Raw genomic sequence first — 19,372 nt, 5'->3', positions numbered from 1 at the left:
TGTATATAAATTATGAAAACATTAGCGCCAGTTCAAAAACTGTAGTGTTGTTGCAGTTTCAGAGACCTGGTCAGATGAGAATGAGTCTAGTGAGATCAGATTGGAAGGATATGAATTATTTACGACAAACAGAGTTGGGAAAAGGGGAGGAGGGGGGGAGGGGGGGGACTGTGTGTGAATAAAGATCTAAACTTTTGGAGGATTAATAGTAAATCTCCTACTATTGATGGACTTTTGGAATGTATAACTGTAGAAATTGAAGTTAAAAAAAAGATAAGTCGTTGTGTTTATAGAGCGCCTGGATCATGTTTGGACACATTTAATCAAAATGTTGATTATATGATCAGTATCTTCTGAACCCTCTGGACAATACAGAAACAACAGATTTTATAACCAGAATGCACAGTAATCATTTCTTCCCTCTCATCACAAAACCAACCACAATAACAACAGACTGACACATTAATAGATAACATTTCCACCAATCAGCTGGAGAATCAAATAACAGCTGGATTACTGCTAAATGATAAGAGATCATCTGCCTGTATTCAGCACTTTGCATAATTCCTCTGACAAAAAACAAAACAAAACAAATGCAGCGCAATATAACTTCATTAGACATGGAAAAGCAGAGACCACGGAGCATTCAAAGCTGACTTATGTGCCCTGAACCGACCGATGAAACCTTCTGTACTGCTCTGTTGAAACCGTCTGATGAACACCGCCAACTGGAAAACTTTGCATCAAAGATAATACACAAGCAAAAGCTTGGATCACAAAAAGAATATTGAAATGACGTCAAAAGAAACAAGAAGGCTGTTGCTGGGCTAATCCCCCGCCGGAGGGCTTTCTATTTTCTCACAAAGCCAGCTCTAAGGCAGCACACTTGGTACACTAGAGGGTGTTCCATGGGTCCTAGTAGATAATTATGTAGAATCTGAAAGGTCTTCTTCATAAGCTATGTCAAAATACGTCTCCAGAGCCCAAAAGGTGTTTTTATGCACTTAGTGACCCTGTGACCTGATATGCAAATTAGGTCATGGTCACCATGGTGCCCTTTCTCCCCAGGTGGAGTGTCCATGTGTGAAGTTTGGTGACTGTGGGCCCAGGAACTGCTGAGAAATGAGGAGAAATGTTTATATGAAAATACATGTATTCTGCAACCATGACGAGCAAACTTCAAACCCTACCAATCTTCAAGGTCAAGGTCAGGTCACTTGGTGTACTGGGGGTTATCCCTGGAGTGTGTATCATGTGTGTATAACATTTCAGAGCCCTAGCTCAAAAACCTAGGCCTCCAGAGCCCAACATGTGTTTTTAAGCACTTCGTGACCCTGTGACCTACTTAATATGCAAATTAGGTCAAGGTCACCATAGTATCCCTTCCCCCTCTGAGATGTATCCACATGTAAAGTTTGGTCACTGTGGGCCCAGGGGTTGCCGAGATATAGGTAGAAACGTTCGAACGGACGTACGGACGTACGGAGACTGTTTCAAGATCCCCCTTCGGGGCCTATCAGCCACGGCGGGGGATAAAAATACTTTGATAGAAAATACATCAAACAAAGAACCAAAGAAATTGAACGCAAATAATAAAATGTCTAAAAACTAAATAAAAATAATATAATACAGCAAAAGAACATATTTTTGTAACTTTTATTATTAAATGGTATCATGGAAAATAAGGAATATCCAAATTATTTCACAGAAAATAACCAAACTAAACGTGATACAAAGGAAATAACTGATGTATTTAATAACTTTGTGAATTTGGACCCAATTTAGCCAATGACATTGTACAACCAGGAAACACTAGAATTAATGAACTAACCATCCAAAACAATTTAGAATCCTCTTTCATCTCCCCTGTACATGAAAGTGAAATCACAGAAATTGTAAGTTCTTTTAAAAACAAGAAGTCATCAGATGCTTTGACACAGATCCGTCCTGAATCAAGCAGGTTGTTGATTATATGGTTGTTCCCTTCACCTCCATGTGTAACGTCTCTTTTATAAAAGAGTCTGACCGTTTAAAATGAAAACAGCAAAAGTTACACTCATCTTTAAAAGTGGAGATGCTCATCAATTCAGTAACTACAGGCCAATACTTAGAGACGCAATCTCTTCACTTCCACAATTCTATCAAATGTTAGAAAATTATTTGTAAGCAGGTTTGACAGTTTCATTCACAAGCATCACTTGCTAAAACCCAGTTCACACGGCAGGGTTAGAAAATTGTCAGCAGATTTCCCAAACCTGAGACCCCCCCCCCCCCCCAGGCCACTTCCGGTCCGGCGCCACGACGCCACCTTTCTGATTGGCTACGACCAACAGGCTAGTAGCGTAGCGTCTTCCCCTCGGAGGAACCACACGGGGAGAACTCAGGCCAGGACAATCCGACATGGTGAAGATCCCTGATCTCAGATCACACTGACGTCTGTCACTTTACATTTCACCGGCAAAGTTCTGTGCTGCCCTCTAGTGGTGAAGAGTATTGTAGCATCACGGAGTTGGTCGCTGCAGTGCATGATGGGAGTTCAGGTTAGGTGTTGCCGGAGGTTATTGAGGGTTATTGTCGGGGTTGTTGTGTGTGTTGGTTTGTGCTTGTGTTGTGTTTTTGTTCCTCGGTTCAGAGAGTTCATTATCTCGTCTAGTTTGGTTTGTTGGATGTTGGTGTGCAACCATGAGTGAGAATTGTGTTGTGTGGAGGGTCATAGTGTTATGAAGTTCTGGTTGCGTGTGTTCATGTCAAAATAAAAGCCTCTGTTGATCAGCTGGTAGAAAAGAATCCCAACTCAGAGCAATTCTTCCGCGGCGCTCCTCACAGTGCTTGTATATGATTACTCTGCAAATGTTTTATAGAAAAAATGTGAAATTGGATAATTTCCCACGTCACACCTGACTAGATCTCGCGGAACACCAGTGTGCCGCGGCACAGTGGGTGACAAACACTGGTCTAGGAAGTCCTGCCTCACACGTGTTACATGTCTGAAGGAAGCGTAAGGCACGTACCACGCCAAAATCCAGGTTCTGCTCGATCCACTCCTGGCCGTCCTTGAACTCGTCGTGCAGACCCATGATGTACAGCGTGTCCAACGCGTCCACAATGGACGCCCCCAGTTGTGAATTACCTGTGAAAAGACACACGAAAATACCCAACAAAGTTAGATTATTAATCTCCACACAAATCGGCTGCTATGTTTACTGGAGAGAAAGAAAGATGGTGAAGTAGAGAGAATCACACAAAGGAATCTTTCCAATAAGAATGAGAAGTGGAAATAATGCTGATTGACCTGAAAGATAGAAGAAAACCCAGCCGAACAGGGAGAACATGGACACTGCACAATATTCACATATACTCTGAGCCACAACAAAGAAAGCATCTTGATTTAAAAAGTTAAAGGTCATTATTAAGGCACTCGACATGAAACGGCTGCATGAAGCCCCTGAACAATTGTTTTTGTTTTCTTTTTATGTGATTAAAGTTTATTATGCTTCTTCTTCAGCTCACTTAATTCTACATGGAGCTGCACGTGGCCTCCAGACTGAAAGGACTTTGACTCCCCTGTTCTAGAATATAGAGAAGACCTGGGAAACTGCTTTTATATGTCAATGGCTTCACTGTGACGTTAGATCAGATCAGATCAGAAGGACTATGAAGCTTTTCTTAGCGGCAATCATATCAGAGGAAACACGTTAAATAATGCAGGATATTCCAGGATCTTGTATCCACCGCTCCGGTTTCTGTCTGCTTTGATTCGATTCAGTGAACTTACATTAACGTGGCATTTCAGTGGTAAAAGTCAGAGGCACTTCTTTAAATCCTTCCCTTTCTTACAGCTCCAGCACGAACCGCTGGACCTCCAGAGCCGCCGCCATGCTGCCTCACCTACCACTCCATTGGAGAGGAGAGGAGCTGCAGTGTTATTATCATCAGAGACACAACCTCTAAATCACTCTAAAAATACAGTGCGGCTGCCGGGCGGCAGAGACGACGGCCAGAGGCCCCGGCTGGCAGAGACGACGGCCAGGGGCCCCGGCTGCCGGGCGGCAGAGACGACGGCCAGAGGCCCCGGCTGGCAGAGACGACGGCCAGGGGCCCCGGCTGCCGGGCGGATCTCCACAGACTGGCTCAGTGTTGGTGGAGCGACGCCGTCTGCTGCACCACCAACATGAACACCACCTGCTGTCGTCTTTCCATAACGTCTATTGTTCTCTGCAGGCATGTATGTGTCATTTAATAAAAGTAGGGCAGGGCAAAAACATGTATTTCATGAATTTGTAGCTAATTTATGAAGTTATGAATTTATTATTTTATTTTTCTTAGACTTATCCTATTTTATTTATTTTTTATTCTTTGCTCTCTGTGTGGTCTACAATGCAGTATTTACTTGTCCACAATGTAGTATTTAGTCGTCCACAGTGTAGTATTTACTCGTCCACAGTGTAGTATTTACTCGTCCACAATGTAGTATTTACTCATCCACAATGTAGTATTTAGTCGTCCACAGTGTAGTATTTACTCGTCCACAGTGTAGTATTTACTCGTCCACAATGTAGTATTTACTCGTCCACAATGTAGTATTTAGTCGTCCACAGTGTAGTATTTACTCGTCCACAGTGTAGTATTTACTCGTCCACAATGTAGTATTTACTCGTCCACAATGTAGTATTTACTCGTCCACAATGTAGTATTTACTCATCCACAATGCAGTATTTACTCGTCCACAATGCAGTATTTACTCGTCCACAATGCAGTATTTAGTCGTCCACAATGTAGTATTTACTCGTCCACAATGTAGTATTTACTCGTCCACAGTGTAGTATTTACTCGTCCACAATGTAGTATTTAGTCGTCCACAGTGTAGTATTTACTTGTCCACAGTGTAGTATTTAGTCGTCCACAGTGTAGTATTTAGTCGTCCACAATGTAGTATTTACTCGTCCACAATGCAGTATTTACTCGTCCACAGTGTAGTATTTACTCGTCCACAGTGTAGTATTTACTCGTCCACAGTGTAGTATTTACTCGTCCACAATGCAGTATTTACTCGTCCACAATGTAGTATTTACTCGTCCACAATGTAGTATTTACTCGTCCACAATGTAGTATTTACTCGTCCACAATGTAGTATTTACTCGTCCACAGTGTAGTATTTACTCGTCCACAATGCAGTATTTACTCATCCACAATGTAGTATTTACTCGTCCACAATGTAGTATTTACTAATCCACAATGTAGTATTTACTAATCCACAGTGTAGTATTTACTCGTCCACAGTGTAGAATTTACTCGTCCACAATGTAGTATTTACTCGTCCACAATGTAGTATTTACTCGTCCACAATGCAGTATTTACTCGTCCACAGTGTAGTATTTACTCGTCCACAGTGTAGTATTTACTCGTCCACAGTGTAGTATTTACTCGTCCACAATGCAGTATTTACTCGTCCACAATGTAGTATTTACTCGTCCACAATGTAGTATTTACTCGTCCACAATGTAGTATTTACTCGTCCACAATGTAGTATTTACTCGTCCACAGTGTAGTATTTACTCGTCCACAATGCAGTATTTACTCATCCACAGTGTAGTATTTACTCGTCCACAATGTAGTATTTACTCGTCCACAATGCAGTATTTACTCGTCCACAGTGTAGTATTTACTCGTCCACAGTGTAGTATTTACTCGTCCACAGTGTAGTATTTACTCGTCCACAATGCAGTATTTACTCGTCCACAATGTAGTATTTACTCGTCCACAATGTAGTATTTACTCGTCCACAATGTAGTATTTACTCGTCCACAATGTAGTATTTACTCGTCCACAGTGTAGTATTTACTCGTCCACAATGCAGTATTTACTCATCCACAATGTAGTATTTACTCGTCCACAATGTAGTATTTACTAATCCACAATGTAGTATTTACTAATCCACAGTGTAGTATTTACTCGTCCACAGTGTAGAATTTACTCGTCCACAATGTAGTATTTACTCGTCCACAATGTAGTATTTACTCGTCCACAATGCAGTATTTACTCGTCCACAGTGTAGTATTTACTCGTCCACAGTGTAGTATTTACTCGTCCACAGTGTAGTATTTACTCGTCCACAATGCAGTATTTACTCGTCCACAATGTAGTATTTACTCGTCCACAATGTAGTATTTACTCGTCCACAATGTAGTATTTACTCGTCCACAATGTAGTATTTACTCGTCCACAGTGTAGTATTTACTCGTCCACAATGCAGTATTTACTCATCCACAATGTAGTATTTACTCGTCCACAATGTAGTATTTACTAATCCACAATGTAGTATTTACTAATCCACAGTGTAGTATTTACTCGTCCACAGTGTAGAATTTACTCGTCCACAATGTAGTATTTACTCGTCCACAATGTAGTATTTACTCGTCCACAATGCAGTATTTACTCGTCCACAGTGTAGTATTTACTCGTCCACAGTGTAGTATTTACTCGTCCACAGTGTAGTATTTACTCGTCCACAATGCAGTATTTACTCGTCCACAATGTAGTATTTACTCGTCCACAATGTAGTATTTACTCGTCCACAATGTAGTATTTACTCGTCCACAATGTAGTATTTACTCGTCCACAGTGTAGTATTTAGTCGTCCACAATACATTAAAATGCACCATTTAAACTGGGAGAGTCTGAAACGGCCCCTGAAAAACTCCTAGAGGAAACACTGGATTGTTTCTATGCATTTTACCTCTGAGGACAATTACAGGAATAAAGTTGCACTTTGACAACATATATGATGTCTGCAGTCATTTTTGAGTGGATTGAAATTTGGTTTTTAATTTACTTGAAACTCAAATTTGTTTTGTAAAAAAATCGGAGATTGTTTTTTCTGAGCCCTGATACGACGACAGACAACAGCGCCCACCCCTGGCCTGGAGTGATAATGACATTGTTTTCAGTGTTTGAAGTTTCCATGGAAACGGACACCATTTTCAAAATGTTGACGGAGAAATGTGACGCTTCGCTGAAAGAAAAATGCAAAAAACAATGTGCTTTATTCTAAATACTGTGGCGTAAGCTGGGCCTTCGTGTTTTCTGATGATGTTTTACAGTGTCAGGATCTCCTCCCAGGGTCGAACAGCATTAATGGGATTCTTCAAAATGCAGTTGCCCTTCTGCTGCCTTCATTCAGTGTAAACACTTCGAAGGGAGTTCGTTCACTGTTTTGTTTCCCCAAAATGTGTGATTGACTCGAGCAGCAATTCTTTAGAAAGTGTGTACATTTGGCCAATACACAACTACCAGTTATTATCTATTCTAAATCCTGCTGTGGCGTGTTTATACAGTCACTGCAAAGACCATAGATATCTTTACATGGTATGATTGTTACTTTCCAGTGAGGAAAGGCCTCAACTCTTCCCCAATGCAGCAAAAACCTCCAAGAACAATCCCAGTTGTCGGATCACCCCATTTACTTCAATCAAAGTAGCCAGAATGTTTGCAATATGGTTGGAAATCAGCCATTCTGAATCCATTCACAGTGTTTACTCCAGTTTGTCTGCTTTATTTTCGTGCATCACAGCCCATGAAAAGTGGTGATGTAACTTTCAGTTTGTCTGCCACTCCTGACACGTTTTTCTAACCTTGAAAATGTCACTTTCATGTTTGAAAACAACCTTGCTCTCACACCTGAAAGTATTCAGCATCTCGTTCCTGCTCCATCACACCCTCCATCTCTTCATCTCCCTCTTCTTCCTCTTCTAAGTGACCATCTGCTTCCTGTCATTCATCACAGTTCATCACACACGTAGCCAAAATTTGGGCAGACGACTTCGATGTTCCTCGGTGACGGGCTTCTTCACACAGACCTGCTGCACCGCTGGTTCCCACTGCCGACCGTCGTTCTCCAGCCCCGGTTCCACCTGTTCCCCCCACAGCGCGTCAGGCTGCTACTGGACACGCAGCCATTTCAAGCATTCAAACTGCTTATTAAAATTTTATTCCTGAAGCTGGAGCTGACCTCACAGTCCACACCTCACAGTCCACACCTCACAGTCCACACCTCACAGTCCACACCTCACAGTCCATACATCACAGTCCATACCTCACAGTCCACACCTCACAGTCCACACCTCACAGTCCACACCTCACAGTCCACACCTCACAGTCCACACCTCACAGTCCATACATCACAGTCCATACCTCACAGTCCAAGTCATAGATGGATCGGAAATTTCTGATCCAACCTGCAGATTTCTGATCCATGAAGCCTCGTCTGCTTCACTGCTGCTGAAACGACTCCAGTGTTTCCCTGCTGCTCTGCTGGCTGCAAACTGTGGACTGGATTTCCTGGAGGGAGGCGGGTCTCAATGAGACCTGGAGGAATGAGTCAGGAAATCCAGTCCAGTTTGTAGCCAGCTAGCAGGCTAGGGAAGTAGCACTGCGGCTATCCAACTTCTATCATGACCACATGTTGCTGTTTGGACGTATTTCAGGCTCAAAACAGCACAAAGCCTCAGAAACATGATGTTAGTAAAGCCGTTGTACAGCGAGGCGCTGCTCTGGAGCCAGACGTCACCGTTTTAAAACTCCAGCTGACGGAGGAGAAGCTCTGACATCAGAACAATGAGCAGCAGCGCCCCCAGGCTGTAGCAGGAGATTCACACCTCCGTGAAGCTGCGTCCTCCTCCACGCTAAACTCCCTGGAAATAGTCCCAATGGTCGGAGCTGCTTAGAGCTGGAAACATTCTGTTGCTGCTGCGTCGATAAAGAATTTCTCCAGGGATTAATAAAGTGATTGTGAGGTTTTAAACATAGAACTAGTTTATTAGAGACCATGACGTCACTCAGACCCCCACATTGTCCACATGGTTTATAGAACTAGTTTATTAGAGACTCACATTGTCCACATGGTTTATAGAACTAGTTTATTAGAGACCCACATTGTCCACATGGTTTATAGAACTAGTTTATTAGAGACCCACATTGTCCACATGGTTTATAGAACTAGTTTATTAGAGACTCACATTGTCCACATGGTTTATAGAACTAGTTTATTAGAGACCCACATTGTCCACATGGTTTATAGAACTAGTTTATTAGAGACCCACATTGTCCACATGGTTTATAGAACTAGTTTATTAGAGACCCACATTGTCCACATGGTTTATAGAACTAGTTTATTAGAGACCCACATTGTCCACATGGTTTATAGAACTAGTTTATTAGAGACCCACATTGTCCACATGGTTTATAGAACTAGTTTATTAGAGACCCACATTGTCCACATGGTTTATAGAACTAGTTTATTAGAGACCCACATTGTCCACATGGAACTAAAACACTTGGTCCTGCTTCCTTTTCTCACCTTCTACTGACCTCAAGTCGTCTGTAGAGAGAAAACATGCAAACATTCCTACATCTCATACTTTCCTGTAGAGAATAGTTTATTAAAGCCTCATATAAAATCAACAATAATGACAATAATGGTATTAAGGCAAACAGAGCTCTGCTATTGGAATAGCATCGGCAGATATCAAAATCCAGGTATCAGATCGGAAGTGAAAAAACCTGGACCGGTCCATCCCTGGTTGCAGGGGAAATGAAAGGCCTCCTTTCATTTATTCATGAGGACCCACCTTCACCTGTGGAGAGTGTTCCGCCTCTCTGCGATTGTTTCCACAATATCCAGTCTTTCACACGACGCCAACCGAGTGCATCACATGACGCCAACTGGCTCTGCTCAGAGGGGAGCTGCTGGCCAGGCACTGCTTATCGCAGACAAATTGGCCAGGATGAGGGTTATTTAGTCAGGGAATTATCCCCAGTCTCATTCTGACGCACACACACACACACACACACACACACACACACACACACACACCACCTCCTAACCCTCCCGTAACACAGATATATGTACACTGCTTTTTCTTTGATTGAATTCGCAGCACACACCTCCCCACTACCTCAACTGAACTTTCTCTCCACTCCTCAACATCCTCTCTCCATCCATCACAATTTCACATTCTCTCTCTCTCTCTCTCTCTCTCTCTCTCTCTCTCTCTCTCTCTCTCTCTCTCTCTCTCTCTCTCTCTCTCTCTCTCTCTCTCTCTCTCTCTCTCTCTCTCTCTCTCTCTCTCTCTCTCTCTCTCTCTCTCTCTCTCTCTCTCTCTCTCTCTCTCTCTCTCTCTCTCTCTCTCTCTCTCTCTCTCTCTCTCTCTCTCTCTCCTCTCCCTCTCCCTCTCCCTCTCTCCCTCTCTCCCTCTCTCCCTCTCTCCCTCTCTCCCTCTCTCTCGCCCCTGTGCCAGTTTCATTAGACGACAGGTTTCAGAGCTCTCCGGCACAAATCCACACGAGGCAGGCAAACGTGACGCCGTTATTCAGCCTCCATTCTCCCCGTCTTGTAAAGTGTCAGCTCTGAGAGAGTGAGATAATGGAGAGCTCAGGTGTGCGTGCGTGCGTGCAGCCATTTGGGTTTGGCTGGGAACAAAATGAGGCCGTCAAGCGAGCGTATAGACGCTGTGCGGTTGTACACGGGGAGCGTTTGCAGCTTTGTGCATGTGCTTCTCATTGTTTCCCTCCAGACGCCCTCCACGCAACGCCTCGCACTTCATCTGCTCAGCCTGCGTCGCCATTCATCCGCCCTCCTACATTATCGCGCCGCTCCATACAACTGGGGATTGTTAATTGTATAGCGCAACAGAGACTGCAGAGAGGACCAACTGTTTCTCTTGTGTGTCATTTTGCTGAGGATATTTCACACGACGGTTCACTTGACATGAGAAAGTAGACCACGAAATGTTCTGTGCATTCTCAACAATATTGGGATTTTGCTGCGACTCGTGCCTTTGAATGCCTTTTGTGTATTCGGATGATTTAATTTGTTTTATTAGCGTCAATGTACAACCTCACCCATGCACCTTTAAGTATGATTGAATAATATACTGTATATGATAGACTGGGCCGAATCTGCAGAATTCAAAGACATTCTACAAGCCACAAGCTTTGGCAGTGAGCAGGTGAAACAGAGGCCCGGCAGCTCCCGGTGACCTGTGACCGGTGTCGGTGTCCAGGACGCGTCTCAGACTCTCTCACAGCTCCGAGCTCAGCCTAAGAGTTCCTTGCAAGGAATCTCTGCTTCAAAGTGACTCAGGAAGTGTCTAAGAGCAACGCTTAGCAAGGAGTTGACAGCAACTTTATGTTAGTGAGGAGGTTGGTCGACCCGCTGCAGTCTGCTGACAGCTGATTGGTTGTTAGAGAGAGGAAGACAGAAGAAAGTGCTCTGTCAATAGTAATGATGGAGAGTAAAATGAACCATCTAATATCCTGGGCTGTATTAGAAATATGGAATCATGAGGATGAAACTTTAGTTAATTTGTACACAGCTTAAAAATGATTCAACTTACCTGGTTCACATGCCCATTATTATATTGATTTGATTATTATCTTTTCTGTCCACGCTGGTTATTTCTACCTCTTAATGATATGATAATGATAATGACACTTCCTGTGTTTCACAATTCTGACATTCTGTCACAGACTCGTCTATTTAAAACAAATAAATAAATAAATATGCCGGCTCAGTGGTTCTGGTTCTGTGGGAAAATTCTATTTGGCCAACTTTTTCAAGGGCAAACATATATTTACAAAATAGTCAGAGATGTGCTTAAAAGTTTAATTTGGCAAGAAGAAAAATTACTGATCGACTGTATTTTATGATCTTACCGCCACAATAAATCCCGAGATATTTTTGAGATTTGATCAAATACGAACATTCATGGTTGTGTTTGTCATTTCATTTATTAAAGGGTTAACTGTTCCACACCAGATACCAAGAAAGTATCTCTGCATTACAAAATACTTTGTAGTTGAACCATTTTGGAAAGGCGTTCAATGAGAAAACGTTTATGTGATACAATCAAAAAAATATCTTAACAGGCAAAACTCCACAGAGTGACGTTCATTGTAAGAGAATACTGAGTAAAAATGATTTATCTCCTCGACACCCCACAGAAAACAATAACCCAAAACAGAGCCAGCAGTTAGTAGCAGGGCCGTCGTGGTTCTGGAATCTCCTCACTCCTGTTGCTGATGACACGAGAGGCGTTTGGAAAACTACATTTTAACTTGTTTCTGTGCAACAGACCCCTTGAAATCACTTCAAACCAATTTCAGAGAAGAGACTCTGCTGCCAAACAGTATCGCAGTACGACATGCAGGAGTGAAACGTCAACCGTTCAGGTATGAAGCCTTCAACCATCTCAGTTCATTGAAATGTACGAACTTCATGACGACCTTGTAACTATAAAACGCAAACACTTAAAAACTCTCCTGCTCTGTCTGTTGAAGGTCCTCTGAGGCAATCGCCAAGTTTTGAAGGGGTGAAAAAAAATAAAACGTCTTCCCACGTCTCAGTGCTCTTCCCATCTGGTGATGGTAACTAGTTACCAACATATTTGTCACCAGAAATCAACATGTGCTGTGTTGATTTCTGCTCAGTCTGGCCCTTCAGCTCTCTGAACTAATATAATACTAATACTAATGAAATAGTTCATGGTTACAATGAACAATCATTTCTGTTACTTCTGTTTTGTTTGGTTGGGTTTTTCTCATGTACTACTTCTGTTATGTTCCATATTCATTTTTTCTCCCGTATTACGACGGCTATGTTGATTATTATAATTTTTTGCTTTTTTAAAATTGGAATATATTTTTTGCATCACTGGTGCAACCGCACGGGTTTTTAAGGGAGAGGCTAAAATAAGCCTTGGCTTCAGCCTAATACCCATTTCGGTTGCAAGTATATTGTGGAAACAGTGAAAAATCACAGGTGTGTGAACTTGTACCATGGACTGAATGCACAAAAACTCATCAACTGCACTTATACTGAAACTGTAACTGAAATCAACCATCATTCATTCATTCATTCAACTGAACCAAAGGACAAACGATCACACGGGTTTCACTCTAAAGTCATTTGATGCTGGTCTCCTGTTGCAAAGCAAAGGAAACCAGTAACTGCAGCAGACTGTGGCAGGCGCAGCCCGCGAGAGACAGAGAGACGGCCACCATATACCCAAGGCCTACATTATATACCTTTCTATATGCCAGCGCAGCCCGAGCCGGGATACACTGACCCGCACTGGACCAGACCTCCGGATGCACACACTTCAGGACAAACGACATGTGGAAGCTGACAGAGGTGATTCTACTGCTACGTTATCAATGGAGGGGATGCTTTCATACACATTTCCACTATCAGCGCTAGTAATTTAGTCTACTGGTTCCTTTTGAATTGGACAACTTGAAACTTTATTTTTCTTGGTACTTAGTCAAGAAAGCAAAGCTGTTCTCGACAAGGGCTTTGCACCAGCGGTGGTCCTGGAGGACCCCTGCTGACTGGAACAAGCTGCTCCTCATCAGACTGTCTTAAGAACTTGGTAACGGCGTAACGATTGGAAACGGTGTGTCGACGCAGGGAAACATCTCAAACGTGCAGAACTGGAGACCACTGATCGAAATTAACCATTGCTGCGGTTAACATTTGTGTTTATTTTCAAAACACTCAAGGTTGAGTCACAAAGTTAAAGACAACATAAAATCCCATACAAGGAATCATGTCTGTTATGGGACTGTGGACATATTAGAAGCCATTGTAATCAGTCACATGAGAGGAAAGCTGTTTTATCCTCCTCCCTGGTAGTTTCCTAAATGATTAATAAACTACAGGCATGAGCAGTGTCTGTGTATGACCAGTCCCATCTGCTGCAACAGGATGGGACGATGAGGGTAAACTACCTGTACTGTGCAGAAGCAGATCTACTGAGCCTGTAGCAAGCTGGGTGGAATAATATACATTTTCTTGGGGGTTTTTTTAAAGAGGAAAAAAGCCGTTTAAGGATCTTACAGAGCTGAATAGTTGATTTTGTTGCACGTCTCATACAACCTTGATCTGCTCACACAGATGACAGGTATTTAAAAACAACAAAGCCTTGTAGCTACACTGTCTTCTCATGTTTTCAGTGAAAGGACCCCTGTTTTTCACTCTGTTTGAAGGCCTCATGCACATTCCTGCTGGACTCAGCAGCGGGCCATCCTCCTGTTTCCTGCTGTCCAATTTGGCAGAAGCAGCCCTGCTGAAATTTTAATCTGAAAGGAAAGAGGGAGGAAGTAGGTACCGAGGCTTCTGAAGGAAACCTGAAGGCCTGTTGAGAGCAGAATTCCATTCAGCCCACAGTGTTTTTAATCACCATTTATTTAGCTTATTTTACTTTTTGGTGCTGCAGATGAACCAATAAAAGGTTTGGAATCAACCGTAGCACACGTTTCTTTCATTTATCTATTCATTTTGATTATATGTAGGTAAAGACAAGGCAGCGTTACTGAGACCAAACTTGCATGAACAATATAACATATGTGACGGATGAAGAACAAGAACTATTCTATAACTTGTGAAAAGTCTGAAGTCGTAACTGAACAAGACATCTTATAGCTCAACTGCAATTCCACCTCATGCCACTAGTCGGTGCAACAGAGCCTTCAGCTGAATGTAAGAGGAAGGTCACAATTTTCTGAAGGGACTCTACACGAGTAGCGAAATCTGAAAAAAACCCGAAAATACATCAGCGTTGCCATCCTTGAGTCGTCTCGTCACATGAAATCTCGAGTCAGCAGATCAATTAGGATGAAAACCATCTACCTGGAACAGTCAGGACTGATAGTCAATAGATTCCTGGCATCGTTTTACTCGGACCTTCATTGTTCTATCATCATTGATTGTTCATTAACTGTTATTTCACGATTGCAGGAATTATGTGGAAATTAAGTCCATTAAGTAAGTATTGGTAAGTATGTCTTCCTCTTCTCTTCCCAGCGAGCTTTTCTTACCTTTTGTTTAAAATTGGGGACAACCTGTTGTATATATCACCGCAAAGCTCAACAAGTAAAGTGTCCAGCTTCAACAGACTGAGCTGTTGGATACTGGCTTCATACTTATATGCATACTTATCCTATAAAATCTATTGAACCAGACAGTTCTGAGCGAGAGAAACTGTGATCGATAGCTCTTTCATGGTCTAAAGACGCCTCCGGACAATTGTATTCCTGCCAGAAGGATTTGTTTCAAGCAGCGAAACTAATTCTTTTCAGAGACGTCATTAAGTGAATCCACAATGATATATATTCGGTCAGATCGAAGAAGAAAAAAGCTAAACTAATAAACTTTGTTAAAATGCAAAGCTTCAACACTTTACAGTGGTCCAGCTTGTATTGGAAGAAAATCAAGTGTTTTACTTGAAAGAGCACAAAAAAAGCATTAAGGATTTACACGCAAGCAAAAACAAGTTAGATTTAATGGCTAATTTTGAAATATTAAGTGGATTAAGGTCAAAAACATGTCAGATTAAGATCCTATTGACACGGCAAACTTTAAAGTGCAAACGCATTGTTTTGGCATTTTTCTTCCAGAAAAGTTTGGCATTTATGAGTGTATTGTTTTCTGCACGCATGTGTGTGTGTGTGGCTTCATTACAATAACAGCACCACCTACTGGACTGGCATGCTAACTGCATGCAACACACACAGGAAGTTATGTTTTCACTTGATATTGTGCAGACTAAGCGGGCCCTGGAATAAAAAGGTAACACTGGTTATCACTGTACAGGAGTAAAGGGTACTACCAGATTTACTCATCCACAAGGTCTGTTTTCTTTCTGTTCCACCAACCTAAAGAAGCTCTTGTGCACTGCAGCGCCCAGCAGGTGACCACAGGTCAGTTATATTAGCACTTGAAGAGACAGACAAGGAAGAGCGTGACACAATGCTTCCCGTTTGGGAACAATTGAAAATCCAAATGTGAAGTTGTCCTGACCGTCACAAAACCTCCACCGACTCCAGTAATACAGAAGCTTTGAATCCGTGGTGCTCTACCCAGTCATGTGACATTCAAGTCAGATTTTCAATGAACTTCTACGTACGTGTGGTACTTGCTGAAGTCCACTGCCGGGAACCCACCCTGATAAAATATGCATACAATAATGGGTGCTTTGGATAAAAGCTTTCAGCAGACAGCATACAGCCGTCATAAAACTTAAGATAACCACCGAGGAACAACTAGAATTACGGCCTGATGATATTCAGTATTGTACAATCAATCCCAACTGCCCCTGCACACAGCGAGCTCTTCATTTTAATGCAGACTAATATATTCAGAGCCTGATAGCACAGGTACTTCTTAGCTTTATTGCTGATTATTTGCGAAAGAGCAGATCGACACCCTAATGTCCTTGTAGGAGGTTTTGAGTGCAGGAGGGGGAACTGAGCCGGAAACCAAACCAAACTTTGTCAGAGGCCATAGAAACGAGGGACGGGACAGCATACCAATGCAATGACTAGAGTTATAGACTTCAAAACAGTCTGAGCGTAACACAGCAAAATTACTGAACTTTCCAGACAATAAGCCGCGACTTTTCTCCAACACTTTGAACCCTGCGGCTTAGAACACGTTTGCCGCGGCTACTTTATGGATTTTTACAGGTTAACAGGCTTCAAGCCACCAGATTCTACTTCCACATGTAGATTCCTGCTGTTTTTAGCCTCTGCTTCTCCAAGACTTGCCTAAAAAGTGACATTTGTGCTCTTGGTGAGCTCGTCTTGTGCCGCTTCCCGCGGTCCGGAGCTCCAGCAGCTGACTGCCGTCAATGTTGCGTTCAGGTGCATCACGTAATCTAGACCACTGGACTCCGCGGCTGCATAATCTTCCTTCTCAGAATCACAATCGGCAACAAAATATTTTATCAACAGCGATAAAACACTTGCTGATTATGTCTCTCTGTGTCTCTCTGTCTGTCTGCAGCTTCGCAGCAGGAGCACGAGGCACAACACTGCCTGTGTGCAGGAATTTCCAGCACTATGAAAGACAGATTTGGAAAAATTGATGAAAATATGAGCCATCCCAGTGTTCCTGCAGTGAAATTCTTGCTGCGTTACAACATGGACACCTGCGGCTTCTCGTCAATTGAGGCTTATATATGTTTTGGTTTTTTTTACTTTGAAAATTTTGCGTGTGCGGCTTAAATTCAGGTGCGCTCTATCGTGCGGAAAATACGCTACGCCAGATTTGAAAAGGTTGAAAGGAGTCCAAACCACACCAACCAGTGTCCACAAGACACGGACAGAAACTTGGTTTTTTTTTAATGCAATCAAGCTGAATGTTTAATAAGCTGATCACCCACAGTATTGTGTCGACCACGAGATCCACACCATTAAACGCACCGGAATATAAGCCGCACCCAACAAATTTAAATAGAAAAAAAAAGAAAAAAATGTCACGGCATGAAGCTTGTTAACCTTTAAAAAGCGAAGTCGTTGGTGCTAGGCTCAAAGCATGTGTGAAAAAATCGTCTGGAAAGTATGGTAATTGAAAACGTTATTAATTTTATCATTATTGTTCTTAAGCAGGCCTGTTTTACATGATTTTTGTTTTATTTTATGGAATAAAAATAGAAAACCTTTTGCCGTTTTAAAAACAGCAGAGGGAAATATTTTAGAAAACAACCCCAACATGTATGGCACTTCAGTAACAATCCATAGTTCTGTTGTGCGAATTGATTGACAACAATAACAACTGCAGCATTTCTACGATTTCTTGTTTCTGTGTTTGAGAATGTTCTGACCTCACAACTTTTCTGAAACAAAAAAGGAAACGGTGGTTTCCAGCAGATGGTTGGAGGTGTATATGTTGCCTGGGTTGGTGTGCCGGGAGAGCAGACCTCCTGGTCTCTTTCTCTGCACACAAATGAAACACGCTCAACAATACCAGCTCTGATTACCATCAGCTGTTCGTCTTTCATTGTGTAAGTTCCCATTGTACACTGGATTTTCTGAAACCTTTCATGTCAGAACCAGCAATTTGATATTGGTAGCTTGAAACACAAGGGCCAGCCGTCACTTACCAGTGATCTTTGATCGCCTGTGACTTTGTCACTAAACTCTCTTTTCCACCAGAAAGAACCAGGTTCTCCTTCGGGGCCGGTTCTAAAATGAGCACCGCCAAAGAACCGGTTCTTTTTGCACCGTTAACAGTGAGAGCCACGTCATTGCGTCACTCCAAAACGCCATACGTCACTGATCTCACCGATCAGCACTGACAGCGCTCATAGAAGAACCAGGAGACGGACTGTCTTCATGGTCCGGGTCCATCTAGTCTGTCCTGAACCTCGGATTCAGACCAAAGAGACAGAAAACATTGAGTCTCCTCGTCGCTCTATTGGTGGTTTTTCACATCTGTCTTGTTTCAGTCCGGAGCCCCTAGTGGCCAGAGAGGAAATAATAATAAGGTGAATGAGCTTGGGGCTTATTTTTCACCATGTGGGCATTACATAGAGAATGTCTGCTCCTTTCACTTTATTTCTGGACGTGTCTGAATCAAAAGCTTCATCATCAGGAGGAATGGAGGTGTAGAATGATAGAACGCTGCTCTACAGCCGTTAATAATGGAAACCTACGTAAAGACTCGTTGATTAAAGTTCTTTTTCACATGAAGACATTAAAAGGCTCATTTTATGGTTAAAAAAATCCAGCTTTCATTTACAGTAGTATGTTTCTTAGTTTCTGAGTAATAAAAGTATTGCTTCATTATACATTTCTATGGGTTACAAAATAACATTGGAGCGTCTCGTACCGGAGCGCCCCCTGCTGCCTCACACTGCATTGTGCAGCAGCTGCATTGCCTCAGCCGCCGTTATCACGGATTAAATTACCTCATTCCTCCTATTATTAAAGGTATAGTAGAGGATTTTCTTCTTCCGGGTGGATCATCAAAATAACTGGTCCTCCCAATTGTCAATCATTCTGGTGATATATGACGTAAGCCCGTCGTACGTGCTCGTCCCTGCGCGCAGCTCACTCCACACGGTTCTCATCATGCCGGTGGCCGACCCGACGCATTATTCTGGGACATTTTTACACAGTTTCACCCCCTCTGGTGCAAATCTTCTTGTAAAGTGAGCTTATGTGAGCGATGTCGACTTGTGACTTGTAAACAGAGCGTGCACGAGGAGAACTGGGCTCGTGCACGTCTCTCGCACGCGTTTTAGTAGGCGTTCCGTCTCGGGAGCAGGTACAGCGTTGCGCATGCGCATTTTTTTCAAACGGTGGAGAGGGCGGTTCTTTCCTAAAATTCCTGAAAATCCTCCTGTATACCTTTAACTGAACGGAACGACTTACTAAACTGTTCCCACGTTATTATTTTTTCATAACCACTCCGGGGCTCCGTGTTCACTGTAGATTTCAGAAAGCTGGTTTGCTTCTCTTCCGCTTTATAAGTCGCGATAACTCCAGAGGTAACTCCAGAGGTAACTCCAGAGATAACTCCAGAGGTAACTCC

General features: G+C 42.6%; 1 protein-coding gene across 1 annotated transcript in view; it reads right to left on the bottom strand.

Moving 5' to 3' along the window:
- man1a2 (mannosidase, alpha, class 1A, member 2) overlaps positions 1 to 19,372 on the bottom strand; it is a 229,906-nt gene that overhangs the window by 117,775 nt on the left and 92,759 nt on the right. Inside the window, exon 5 of the mRNA XM_080498671.1 lies at positions 3,012 to 3,130. Coding sequence (XP_080354797.1) covers positions 3,012 to 3,130 — 119 coding nt within the window. The remainder of the gene's footprint in view (positions 1 to 3,011; positions 3,131 to 19,372) is intronic.

This window comes from Blennius ocellaris (assembly GCF_963422515.1).
Source record: "Blennius ocellaris genome assembly, chromosome: 6".
In the NCBI taxonomy this organism is placed as follows: Eukaryota; Metazoa; Chordata; class Actinopteri; order Blenniiformes; family Blenniidae; genus Blennius; species Blennius ocellaris.
Note: the sequence above shows the minus strand (reverse complement) of the source record. Positions and strands in the feature narration are given on the sequence as shown.